The 12605-nt window shown below is 40.7% G+C and overlaps 1 protein-coding gene across 1 annotated transcript in view; it reads left to right on the forward strand.

Moving 5' to 3' along the window:
- The window catches only part of MUC19 (mucin 19, oligomeric), a 172981-nt gene that overhangs the window by 118758 nt on the left and 41618 nt on the right, over positions 1 to 12605 (forward strand). The window contains exons 75-94 of the mRNA XM_032248461.1: positions 2124 to 2177; positions 3042 to 3095; positions 3216 to 3269; positions 4201 to 4254; positions 4386 to 4445; positions 5122 to 5175; positions 5327 to 5380; positions 5955 to 6008; positions 6129 to 6182; positions 7314 to 7367; positions 8707 to 8760; positions 8909 to 8962; positions 9569 to 9622; positions 10153 to 10206; positions 10350 to 10394; positions 10639 to 10692; positions 10823 to 10876; positions 11295 to 11342; positions 11607 to 11660; positions 11805 to 11858. Of these exons, the coding sequence (XP_032104352.1) occupies positions 2124 to 2177; positions 3042 to 3095; positions 3216 to 3269; positions 4201 to 4254; positions 4386 to 4445; positions 5122 to 5175; positions 5327 to 5380; positions 5955 to 6008; positions 6129 to 6182; positions 7314 to 7367; positions 8707 to 8760; positions 8909 to 8962; positions 9569 to 9622; positions 10153 to 10206; positions 10350 to 10394; positions 10639 to 10692; positions 10823 to 10876; positions 11295 to 11342; positions 11607 to 11660; positions 11805 to 11858 (1071 nt within the window). The remainder of the gene's footprint in view (positions 1 to 2123; positions 2178 to 3041; positions 3096 to 3215; positions 3270 to 4200; positions 4255 to 4385; positions 4446 to 5121; positions 5176 to 5326; positions 5381 to 5954; positions 6009 to 6128; positions 6183 to 7313; positions 7368 to 8706; positions 8761 to 8908; positions 8963 to 9568; positions 9623 to 10152; positions 10207 to 10349; positions 10395 to 10638; positions 10693 to 10822; positions 10877 to 11294; positions 11343 to 11606; positions 11661 to 11804; positions 11859 to 12605) is intronic.

A 12605-nucleotide genomic window follows, 5' to 3' on the forward strand; every position in this document is an offset into this window, starting at 1 on the left:
GGAGTTTCGCTCGTTACCCAGGCTGGAGTGCAATGGCGCGATCTCGACTCACCGCAACCTCCACCTCCTGGGTTCAGGCAATTCTCCTGCCTTAGCCCCCCGAGTAGCTGGGACTACAGACACGCGCCACCATGCCCAGCTAATTTTTTGTATTTTTAGTACAGACGGGGTTTCACCATGTTGACCAGGATGGTCTCAATCTCTTGACCTTGTGATCCACCCACCTTGGCCTCCCAAAGTGCTGGGATTACAGGCTTGAGCCACCGTGCCCAGCCCCTCAGTCCCCTTTTTAAACAGACGAATGGGTGACTTCCCGTGGCTCCAATCGCCAGCCAAAAGGGCACCCGGACTGGTGTATTTTGTATGGAGAACTGCTGCTCCGGGGCACCGACAAAGCAGCCACGTGGGGCAAAGCAGCGGCGCTGGCCTGCACAGCTGCGCTGGCCGAAACAGCCGCGCTGGTGACCTGTGGAGCTCCTCCGCCTGGGGATTTCCTAGTCTGTGGGCAATAAAAATGCAGCGTCCACTCACCCTCTGCGCTTTCACTGGGAGCTGCAATCCTGAGCTGTTCCTAAACAGCCATCTTGGATCCTCCTTTTCTTTATCCTGGATGGGCATTTGGGGTGGTTCCAAATCTTTGCTATTGTAAACAGTGCCACAATGAACATACATGTGCATGTGTCTTTATAATAGTATGATTTATAATCCTTTGGGTATATACCCAGTAATGGGATTGCTGGATCAAATGGTATTTCTATTTCTAGATCCTTGAAGAATCACCACACTGTCTTCCACAGTGGCTGAACTAATTTACACTCCCACCAACAGTGTAAAAACATTCCTATTTCTTCATATCCTCTCCAGCATCTGTTGTCTCCAGATTTTTTAATGATCACCATTCCAACTGGTGTGAGATGGTATTTCAACACCATAAAAACTCTAGAAGAAAACAGGCAATACCATTCAGGACATAGGCATAGTCAAGGACTTCGTGACTAAAACACCAAAAGCAATGGTAACAGAAGCCAAAATAGACAAATGGAATCTAATTAAACTTAAGAGCTTCTGCACAGCAAAAGAAACAATCATTAGAGTTAACTGACAACCAACAGAATGGGCAAAAGGTTTTGCAAGCTACCCACCTGACAAAGGGCTAATACCCAGAATCTACAAAGAACTAAAACAAATTTACCAGAAAAAAACAAAGAATCCCATCAAAAGGTGGGCAAAGGATATGAACAGGTATTTTTCAAAAGATTTATGTGGCCAAGAAACATATGAAAAAGTGCTCATCATATCACTGGTCATTAGAGAAATACAAATGAAAACCACATTGTGCATTTTTTTTAAGAGACAGTGAATCTAAGGCCAAATAAATTTTTTTTAGATTTAATGTTTTTTCTTTTTTAATTATCAGTAGTGTCTTTTGAATGTGATGCCTCTTGAATTTGTCTTGTGAAATTTCTCCTATAAGGCTACAAACATTGCCAGAGTTTTAGAATGAGCTTAAAACAATTTTGTTCTTGGGAAGTAGAGACAGGGTAAATTAACCTTGAAATCATTCCTAGTAAAGGTTTCTATGCCCCTAAAACAATACAAATAATTTTTATTTTTTTGATGTCTAAAACACCCATTAAACTTATTTTTTTTAAGTAAATAAAACCAATGAATCTGGGAGAAAACCACCTATCTTCCCCTAATTGAATTCCAAGAATATTGCCACATGGTGAGAAATTGATTAATCTTTCTATTTGGTCATAAAATTGTTAAAGAGAAAATACATATGGCTGATCATCAGGGAAGAACCAGAGAAAGAGTTATTTGGATATAATGATGATACATTTAGATTCTTTCTAGAGCCAGATTTTTGGGAGAAAACATAAGCACTGTAAGGAACACAGTCCTGTTGATGTTTCATCCACCACTGGGATAGCTCCTGGCACAATTCTTGCCCCTGGAAGTTCTAATACAAATGAGTGTATAGATTGTCAGGGAACTCTTCAGGGATCTTTACGTAATTAGACATCTCATTTGGTACAATTCACTCCATGAGTAATATCATATCTGTTTTATGGTCCTTCAATATTTTCCAAATATGTCCTTTCTGTTTTTCTTTCTTTCAGATACCACAGCATACCTTGGAGGAAGTGGGACCACAAGAGGTGAATTAGCCACAGGTGAGCATTGCATTCACCTGCCAATAATATCCCCAAAGGATTATAGACTGAAATATATCCATAAATATAATCATTTATCCAATACCGAGGATTATTAGCTATAATCTTACCATTATTCATTGACTAAGCTTTCAGATTCTCAAAGTTTTTTCTTATTTCAAACCATGGAAATAAAAACAAAACTTGGAGCTTTGAGCTTGGAACAGACTGTCCTCATAACCCCCAAGGCAATCTTGCAGCTGTTCCACTGACACTAATTTAGATGGTCTAGAGAGTAGCTTCTATCTCCCTAGTCCTGAACTCTAGAAGAAAGAAAGCCTAATAAGTAAAAAATTACTTGGTAAATATACTGTCACATGTGTATTGTATGAAGAATATGCAGATCACTGTTAGGCATAAAAAGCTCAGTTTATGGCTGGTCATGGTGGCTCATGCCTGTAATAGCAGAACTTTGGGAGGCTGAGACGGGAGGACCACTTAAGTCAAGATTGAGACCAGCCTGGGCAATATGGCAAAACACTGTCTCTGCAAAATAATAATAATAATAATACCTAAAATGCAATAAAATAAATAATGGAAAAAAAAATAGCTGGGTGTGGTGGCATGTGCTTGTAGTCCCAGCTACTCAGGAGGCTGAGGCTGGAGGACAGCTTGAGCCCAGGAGGTAGAGGTTGCAGTGAGCTAAAACTGCACCACTATGCTCCAGCTAGGGTAAGAGTGAGACTCTGTCAAAAAAAAAAAAATCCCAGTTTACTGGAATAATAAATAAGCATACAGACTGTGTCTACTTAATTACTTGATACCGTTTGCTCACTTTATGGTAATAAGGTACTGACCTATGACTACTCATCTCTTTCTTAATAGTTACCATTGGGGCATTCTCCAAAAAGACTCTGGAACCTGGCAGTGACAACACAGGCAAGTCCAAAAGCACACATGGAATGCTACACCTTGGCTGTTCAGGTGACAGGCTCCTAGGGTTACATAACCCTGTACTTCCCAAACTGCAGACTTCATCCTTGCTTTTTTTTCTCTCAGAGGCCACAATTTCCACAGGAGGGGTCAGTAACACCAGGTCAGAAGCTCCAAGAGGTAAGTTTCACCACTCCCAGGCTTTTGGGTTCTTCTGATTGCCCTGTTGTGCTGAGGTGAACACATTAATGAGAAAGTGGACCAAGGAAAGGAGTTACTTCTTGCCTGGAAGCACAACATGTATTCTGACCATCCTGATTAGTTATGCAAAGGAATTTCAGAAACTGGGTCATCTAAGTCAGGCATTGCTCCATGGCCTGTTTGACAGTGTTACTTCTTTGGATACCTGGCTAAGGTCCACTGACCTGCAGCAGCCTTCCTGGAAAGCTTCTCCCCACTCAGCTCTTTATGATTCTGCAAAGTACTATCACCTGCTGCCATCTTTCAAACATATTTATTACACTTATTTATTTCCTGTGTTCCCTCTCCCACAAATGTAAATCACACAAGGCAGAGACCTTGTCTCTTCTTCTGACTGACAGAAGACTCAGGCGTAGTGGAAATGCTTCCAGAATATGAGATGAGTGTCAGGCATATTCTTATGTAGAATGTCACTCTGGTTACTTCAATGGCTACCTACATAGTTTCCCTTGGAGTCAGCAGCAGTTCATAGGATCCCATGCCAGTTGGCATAGGCTACATAAAAAAGCAAAAGGGAGCTATAAACATCTCCTATGCGTTTATTCTTAAAAACATGATAATCACAATATTACCTGTTTCACAAAAGTGAACACTTAGAATGTTCAAGACTTTTTCTTACTCAAGTCATTAGACATAAAATCTGTAAAGTGAGATTAAACTTCCTTCTTTTTAAGTAGGCTGTGATGGAAGAAATAGTAGCAAAACAATAGTCTATACATTGCAAGGAAAAGCATTCGTGGTTCATTTCCTTCAGAAACAGATTCTGAGGGAAGGTCTTTCAATGGTTGAAGACAGCTTTGCTGTTTCCAGTGTTGTTTGTGCTATTAGCTCCTTTACCTTCTCATTGTAGGTACTTCTGGTGAATTCCCAGGGACAACACTTACATCTGGAGGTTCTCATACAGGTAGTTGAATGGGAAGGAAATCCTCATCTTGAAAGCATGATGACTTTGTAGAGCTGCAGTCATGAATTAGCAACACAGTGCTTTTTACCAATGTCTCCCAGAAGTCTTGATTCTATTCTTTACTTTGACAGAGGCCACAACTCTCACAGGAGGTGGGGCCAGTACTGGAACTGAATCCAGAGCAGATGAAGGTGAGAAGTCCATAATTACTATGTTACCACAAATCTTGACTCTCATTAGGATGTCCTGTTTGGGAGTGGACTTTTCTGCAGAATATTATGCACATGTTTAGGGATAATGAGTCTTAGGACCCATAGAATTTTCTTTAGATTTTACATTTATAAACCTTTACCAATAGCCTCTTTTAAAATGGGATTTCCATTGCATTTGTTCTGAGAAGTTTCTCCTGTGAGGTTACATGGAAATGTTGCCGGGGTATTACTAGGAACTATAAACAGTTTTGATCTGGAGAAGAAGAATTAACTGAAATGAGCCTCAGAAACATACCGAAATCATGGTTTTCATTGCCTCAGAAATAACAGAAATGTTTAGTATATTCTTGATGCATAAGAGTCCAGGAAGATTGTTTTGTCTTCCACATTTTGGAAGTAAAATGGTAAACATGGGGAACACCACCTGTCTCCTGATGGAAGACCGGAAATATTGCCTCAGGTTGAGGAATAGTACCTTCTGATTGTTTTGCTAGGAAAATGCATATTGAGAAACTATACATGGCATGACCCCAGGAAGAATCATGGAAAGCACCATTTATAAATCATTAAGATAGGTCTAGATAGTTTTTAGAGGCAGGCCTATAGGAAAGGAAAACGTTGGTCACCATGATGATCCCACTCTTCATTGTTTCAGCCACCACGAGGGCAGCTCCTGGCACAACTCTTGCCCCTGGCAGTTCCAACACAGGTGAGTCTGCAGGTTGCTAGAACTTCAGAGCTCCTCCCATAATCGATGTTCAATGTTTCCTCTGGTGCTGTCCTTTCAAGAAATTGTATCATGTTCTTTCATGGTCCTTGAATATTTCCTAATCTGCCTTTTCTTTTTTTCTGTCCCTCAGGGGCCACAGCTTCTCTAGGTGAAAGTGTAACGACAAGAGGTGGAATAACCAGCGGTGAGCATTTCTGGGTCATTGGACTCACTTTTTAATAACATCCAGTAGACATCATTGCTTGAAATGTATCCATGACACACATTTCTGCAACACTGAACATTGTTAGGTAAAATCTTACCTTCATTCATTAATTATATCAAATGTGTGCAAAACTAATTGTGATTTTGCTATTGAAAATAGTAACAAATCAGAAATTCAAAAGCAGCAAATCAGTAATAGCAAATCAGAAACTCACAATTAATTTCTTTATACACTTTATGCAGACCCTCCTGCTAGTCCCCAAGGTAATCATGTAGCCATTGGACAGTTACATAGAGAATCAAGAGTGATAGCTGCTGGGACCCAGTTCATGAACTCTAGAGAAATGGAGACCCAATAAGTTACATTCCTTTGATAATATACCGTGAGAAGGATATTATATGAGGAGCATATAGTTGACCTCTTGGGATTTAAAGCCCAGTTCCCTGTAGTATTGAATAAGTATACAGATTTAGCCATTTATTAGCTTGTTATTCTCTGCCCACTTGATGACGACAAGGTACTAACCCGTGATTACCCAACTCTTTCTTAACAGCTACCACTGGAGCATTCTCTGGAAAGACTCTTGAACCTGGGAATGAAAACACAGGCAAGTCCAAAAGCATACAGGGAACGCTACACCTTGGCTGCTCAGGTGACAGGTTCCTAGGGTTATAAAACCCTGTACTTCCCATACTGCAGACTTCATCTTTGCTTTCTTTTCTCTCAGAGGCCACAAGTTCCACAAGAGGAATCAGCATCACCGGGTCAGAAGCTCCAGCAGGTAAGCATCATCAGTCCCAGGCTTCAGAGTTCTCATCATTGCAATATTGTGCTCAAGATAACACATAGATGAGAAACAGGGTCAACATAAGGGGGTTACTTCTTATTGGGAAGGACAACATGTATTCTGACCATCCTGAGTGTTTCTGCTAAGGAATTTCACACACTGGGCTACCTAAGTCAGGCATTGCTCCGTGTCCTGTGTGAAAGTGTTAGTTCTCTGAACCCTGGCTGAGGCCCACTGACCTGCAGCAGCCTCCCCAGGACCCTGATTCTCCCCACTCTGCTCATAATGATTCTGCAAACACTATCACCTGCTGCCAACTCTCGAACATATTTCTTACACATCTTGTTTATTTCCTGTGTTCTCTCTTTCACAAATGTAAATCACATGAGGCAGAGACCTTTATCTGTTCTTTTCCTCTATGTCAAGCACAAAGGAAATGCTTCCATAATATGAGATGGGTGACAGGCATATCATTATGCAGAGTGTCACTATGTTTACTTTAACAGCTACCACTATGGTTTAATTTGGTGTCAGCAGCAGTTCACAGGTACCCAGGCAAGAACTATTTAAAATCAGCAGGGGAAGATATAAATATCTTATAGAAGGGCATTGCTCAGCATCTGATAAGCACAATATCTGCAGTTACTGATATGAGAACATTTAGAATGTTCAAGTCTTTTTATCCTTCCTGATAACACAAGGAAAGCACAACATTTGAAGTAAAATCAGAAAGTGGAGTTAAGCTTCCTTTTTCAGTAGAGTACAGGGGAAGGAATAGTCAGTATAAAACATTAGTTAATAAGTTGGCAAAAATTTATTCATGGTTTATATTTTCTGAAATAAGTTTTTAAGAAAAGTTTTCCAGTGGTTCAGGACCACGTTGCTGATTCCAGTCCTGCTTGCCCTGTTAGATCCTATGCTCTCTCATTTTAGGGACTTCTGGTAAATTCTCTGGGATAACCATTTCAGTGGGAGGTTCCAACACAGGTAGTTCAATCAGATGGACATCCTCATCTTGCATCCATGATAACTTTATAGAAATTCAGTGATAAAACAGCAACTCAGTACTTTTTACCAATATCTCAAATTTCCTAGACCTCTCGATTCTTCTGTTTCTTTCCTCAGAGGCCACAACTCTCACAGGAGACAGAAGGAGTACTGGAAGTGAATCCAGAACAGGTGAGGAGGGCAGCTGATGGTTTGGGAGGTACCATGAATCATGACTTTTGGGATGACTTGTGAGGAAGTAGGCTTTCCTACAGAATATTAAGTAATTTATTTAGGGACAATCTATCTGAGGCCAAATATATTTTTAAATTTAATATTTTCCTTAACCTTTTAATACACACTTTTCAAATGGGTTGACTTCTAGTTGGGATGTAAATGAAATGTAATTGTTTTGAGAAATTCCCTATAACATTAGATAGAAACATTTTCCGCATGGTAGTAAGAACTAAAAACAGTTTTAATCCTGGGAAGTAGAGATATATGACTCTTGGAATCATGCCTATGTAAATATTTTCTTGACCCTAAGTGATAGAAATAATCAGTAGTAAGTCAATGGGTACAAAATCACAATTAGATAGTAGGCATTAACAGTGGAGTGCCTATAGTAAGCAATATTATAGTGTATATTTGAAAATACTTTGAAGAGAGGCGTGTTAGTCCATTTTCATGCTGCTGATAAAGATATACCCAAGACTGCATAGTTCGTTAAGAAAAAGAGGTTTAATGGACTCAGAGTTCCACGTGGCTATGAGGGCCTAACAATCATGGCGGAAGGAGAAAGGCATGTCTTACATGGCAATAGGCAGGAGATAACTTGTGCAGGGAAACTCCCCTTTATAAAACCATCCAATCTTGTGAGACTTATTCACTATCAGAAAAACAGCAGGGGAAAGATCCAGCCCCATGATTCAACTATCTTCCACCAGGTCCCTTCCATGACACATGTGAATTGTGGGAGCTATATTTCAAGATGAGATTTGGATGGGGACACAGCCAAACCATACCAAGAGGATTGTAATTTTCCTACTGAAAAGCTATAATAAATGTCAGAGATTATGGTTATACCAAACACCATGACTTGACTATTACACTGTGTGCATGTGTGTGTGTATATATATATATACACACACATTTATATATACATATATGTGTGTGTATAATCAAAACCTCACACTGTAAATATGTAAAATTATGTGTCAACTAAAAATATAATTAAAAATAGATACAATTATCATAAAACAAATTTTTTTTTTCTTCTCCTGGCAGTGAAATAGGTAAGCATGGGAGAAAACCATCTGTCTTGCTGTCCTGGGATACCAGATGTAGTGCCCTAAGTTTGGCCCCTTTGATTGCTTTGATAGTTTATTAATTAATGGGAAAACACATCAGAGTGGCAGCCAGACAAAGTGGCCTTTGACATCTTAAAGATGTAAACAGATTCCTTCTAGAGCCAGGCCTTCAGTAGACAAACGAGAGTCACTGTGGTGATGCCAGCTCCCCTGTGTTTCAGCCACCACTGGGGTAGCTCCTGGCACAACCGTTGCCCCTGGCAGTTCCAAGACAGGTAAGTCAACAGGTTGACATGAAATCTTCCATGTGCCCTCCCATAATTAGATGTCTCCTTTGTATTATCCCTTGTAGAAGCGCTGCCACATCTTCTCTGTGATCCTTAAATATTCTCCAGGTAACTCTCATCTCTTTATCTCCTTCAGAGGCCACCACGTTCCCAGGAGTAAGGGGAACAACAAGTGTTGGAAGAGCCACGGGTGAGTGATGCTAAACCAAGACCTTTAATTCCCAATGACACCTTCAATATTCTTCTGAAAATATCTATAGATTTGTATATGCTATATTGTGAAAATTCAGAGAAAAAGACTAGACGGTCATTATATTACCTCATTTCCTGAACTTACAAGGGCTTTCATTAAACCATCATAACATTAAACCATGACAGATAAATAGGTAATATGGGGAGAAAAATTCCAATTTCCCCACCAAAAAAAGGACATGATGGTTAAGAACTGTTTCAGTAAAATTTTTGTGGAAAAAAATGTTGCTTGGGACAAATATGAATTAATTCTAGCACTGCAAGTCTCAGCGTGATAGTTTGCTTCCAAGTGTGGATTTGAAATTCCTATGCAAATCAGTGGACAAACAGTTGAACTAGTGACACCATGTCTTTCTTAATGTAGGTATTACTAGTGTAGTCTCTGGAAAAACACTGAAACCTGGAAGTTACAAGACAGGCACATCTGAAAATACATGCAAAGTCTGGGCATGGGCACCTTGGTTGATGTACTCTGCCCGCAGCACCATGTATACTCTTCCAAACCTTAATCTTTACGCCTTCCTTTCTTTTCTCTCTCTCTCAGGGGCCACAACTTCCACAGTAGGAAGTGACACCAGCCAAGCAGAACGTCCAGGAGGTGAGCTTCTTACTCTGAGGCCTTGGGGCTTGTACCAAATCCCTGTTCTCTGCAGTAAAGACATGGGTGTGAAAGTGGGTGGGAGAATGGGGCCTGCGTTTCTCCTGGAAACACAGCATACCAGGATCAAAAACCTGGATGTGCCCAGGAATTCCCTGGCCTCACCTGACTTATCCCTCTGGATTTCCAGGAGCCCAGACTTTCAGAGCTAGTAATTATGTAGCAGGGATGAAGGCAAGCTGTGGGATACACCCGGCTGATCAGGGTCCCTGATCCTAAATACAATTTGCCTTTTTCCCAGAGTGTTTACTAACATCTTTTACACTGACTTATTTATTACATTTATTATCATTGCTGGCTTCCAGCTACTAGAATGTAAGGTGCATTAGGAGAGAAATCTTTCAACATTTTGCTCACTGATACATCCCAAGGGCCTAAAAAAGTATTGCATGGAAGAGATATTTAATAAAGCTTAGTTGAAAGGTGAAATGTATTATTTGAAGATTTTTTCACTCTACTTGCTTTAACAGGTCCAACTGTGGTTTCACCTGGCCTCAGCAGTAGTTCACAGAGCTCCAGGCCAGGTAGGAAGGACTAAATACAGTCCTCAAATGCAAGGATTCGTTAACGAGCTCTATTTTCAAATTCTCAGTATCAAAATGCCTCAGGTAATTGATGGGTAAAATTCAGGAAGATGAATCTGCCATCTGCTCTTTTTCTCCTAAAGGCACCTCTGTCACACCAGAGAGCTCAGCATCTGAAAGTGAAACAGGTGAGGAGGAATTAAGGTTCCCATCCACATCCATTGTGCTCTATGGAGAGGGAACCCCAGGAGTAACAGTGATGGATAGGAATGATGGATAGGTGGGCCAGGACATGAAGGGGTAGTCACTTACGGTTCATTTCCTTACAAAACAGAGGCTTTCAGGAAAGTTCTTTCAGTGGGTTAAAGCCACGTAGCTACTTCCACAACTGATTTAGGAGGTAATGCCATGTTGATTCTTTTCTTTTTCTAGTTTTAGTTACTGAATTCTCTGGGACAACTGCTATATCTAGAACTTCCCACACAGGTAGGATAATAAGGAGGAAATCTCCATGTTTAACGTCATAGTTATTAGAGCTGCTTTGATGAAACAGTAACCTCATTCTTTTCTCAATATTTCAAATTCTGACCTCACTATTCAATACTTTCTCTGTCAGAGGCCACAACTTTAACAGAAGGCCGCAGCGTTCCTCCGTCTGGATCCAGCCCAGGTAAGAATGAGCAGAGCACAGCTTAGGGTTTACCATAAATTATGACTCTCCGTAGGCTCACCTGTTGGGAGTGTGTTTTCCTGGGTACTGGTTTGCATTTACTTCCAGTATTTTCTTACACTGAATATATTTTGGAAAACTCTAGCCCCATACCCACATCTAGCCCCATAGCTGTAAATTTCTAATGATGGGCTGGTGGTGCAGTCAGCTTAAGAGATTTCTCCTGCAAAGTCATATATACTACTATGGTGTAGGGGGAGCTGAAAAAAATTGTATTTCTGGAAAGAAATTTATATTAATTCTGGAAGCAGGCATATTCTATATCAAGGTTTTCTCACTCAAAAAAAGCAATAATGATATTAAATATTTTCCAGTGTTATTGGCACATTAAAACATATTTCTGGTTTTCATTCCATGGTAGGTACCACTCCAGCATCAGGAGGCCAAGCAACTGGGAGCCTGACAGGTGAAGAAGAGGGAAAGCCACCCTGTTTCCTTGTATGGGAGTGAATGTATGGAATTCAGTGGAGGGTCCTCAATTTGGGCACATTACTGTTCCTCTTGCTTTTTTAGTGATATAGGCCATAGCAAAGGCATGATTCTCAGTTCCTCAGGAAGCAGTGAAAGGGCTCTTTGATATAACAAAGATACACCCAGATTCCTTGTGGAGGCAGGTCTTCAGAAGACAAACACGAGTCACTGTGATGATCTCAGATCCTTTGTGTTTCAGCCACCACTGGGGTAGCTCCTGGCACAACTGTTGCCCCTGGCAGTTCCAACACAGGTGAGTCACTGAGGTGGCAGATTCCTTGAGGAGTCCATCTATGATAAATTATCCTCCAGTGCTGTCCTGGGTATGGAGCTATTTTAAGTTTTCCACAGTCTTGAAATATCTTCATCACTCCTGTCCTGTTTTCCTCTTTCTCAGAGGCCACAACTTCTGTAGGAGAAAGAGGAACAACAAAAGTTGAAATAATGAAAGGTGAGCTCTGTTAATGTACTAACTATTCCTAAAAACGTCCCAAGAATCTGGCCTGAAATATGGAAATACTTTTTGCATTTCCCAGATTTGGCATATTAAGGAAAATCTAACAGATGTCCAATATTTGACACCAGTAAATACAGTACAGGCCTTTCAACTTTTCCTCTCGTCATCTCTCAGTCTTGGTGGCTGCAGTGAACAAATAATATGAAAGCATTAGAGGAGGAGTCAGCATTCTCTGAGGCCATATTATGTCGTAACAGTCTGGGAAGTTACTCTGTTTATAAATTCCATGACCTCAGATGTCTTAGGCAAACTATCTTCAGTATCCTGGCTTAGGGAGACATTTTTGTTTGATATGAGGATTGAAAGTAGATTGCACGTATTCCAACCCTCCAGGACTTCCGGTCTTCCTTAGCTGGTTTACCTTTCCACCCACAGCTTGACATTTTCTTTTCTTCTTTCCTTTTTATTTTACTTTAAGTGCCAGGATATGTGCAGGTTTGTTACATAGGTATACATGTGCCATGGTGGTTTGCTGCACCTATTGACCCATCCTCTAAGTTGCTTCCCATACCATCTCCACTCCTGACAGGCCCCCGTGTGTGATGTTCCCCTCCCTGTGTCCATGTGATCTCATTGCTAAGAACATGTAGCATTTGGTTTTCTGTTCCTGTGTTAGTTTGCTGAAGATAATGGCCTCCAGCTCCATCCATGTCCCTGCAAAGGACATGATCTTATTCCTTT

The sequence above is a fragment of the Sapajus apella genome, unplaced genomic scaffold (genome assembly GCF_009761245.1).
Source record: "Sapajus apella isolate SASKATOON/1434 unplaced genomic scaffold, GSC_monkey_1.0 scaffold66, whole genome shotgun sequence".
Taxonomy (NCBI): domain Eukaryota; kingdom Metazoa; phylum Chordata; class Mammalia; order Primates; family Cebidae; genus Sapajus; species Sapajus apella.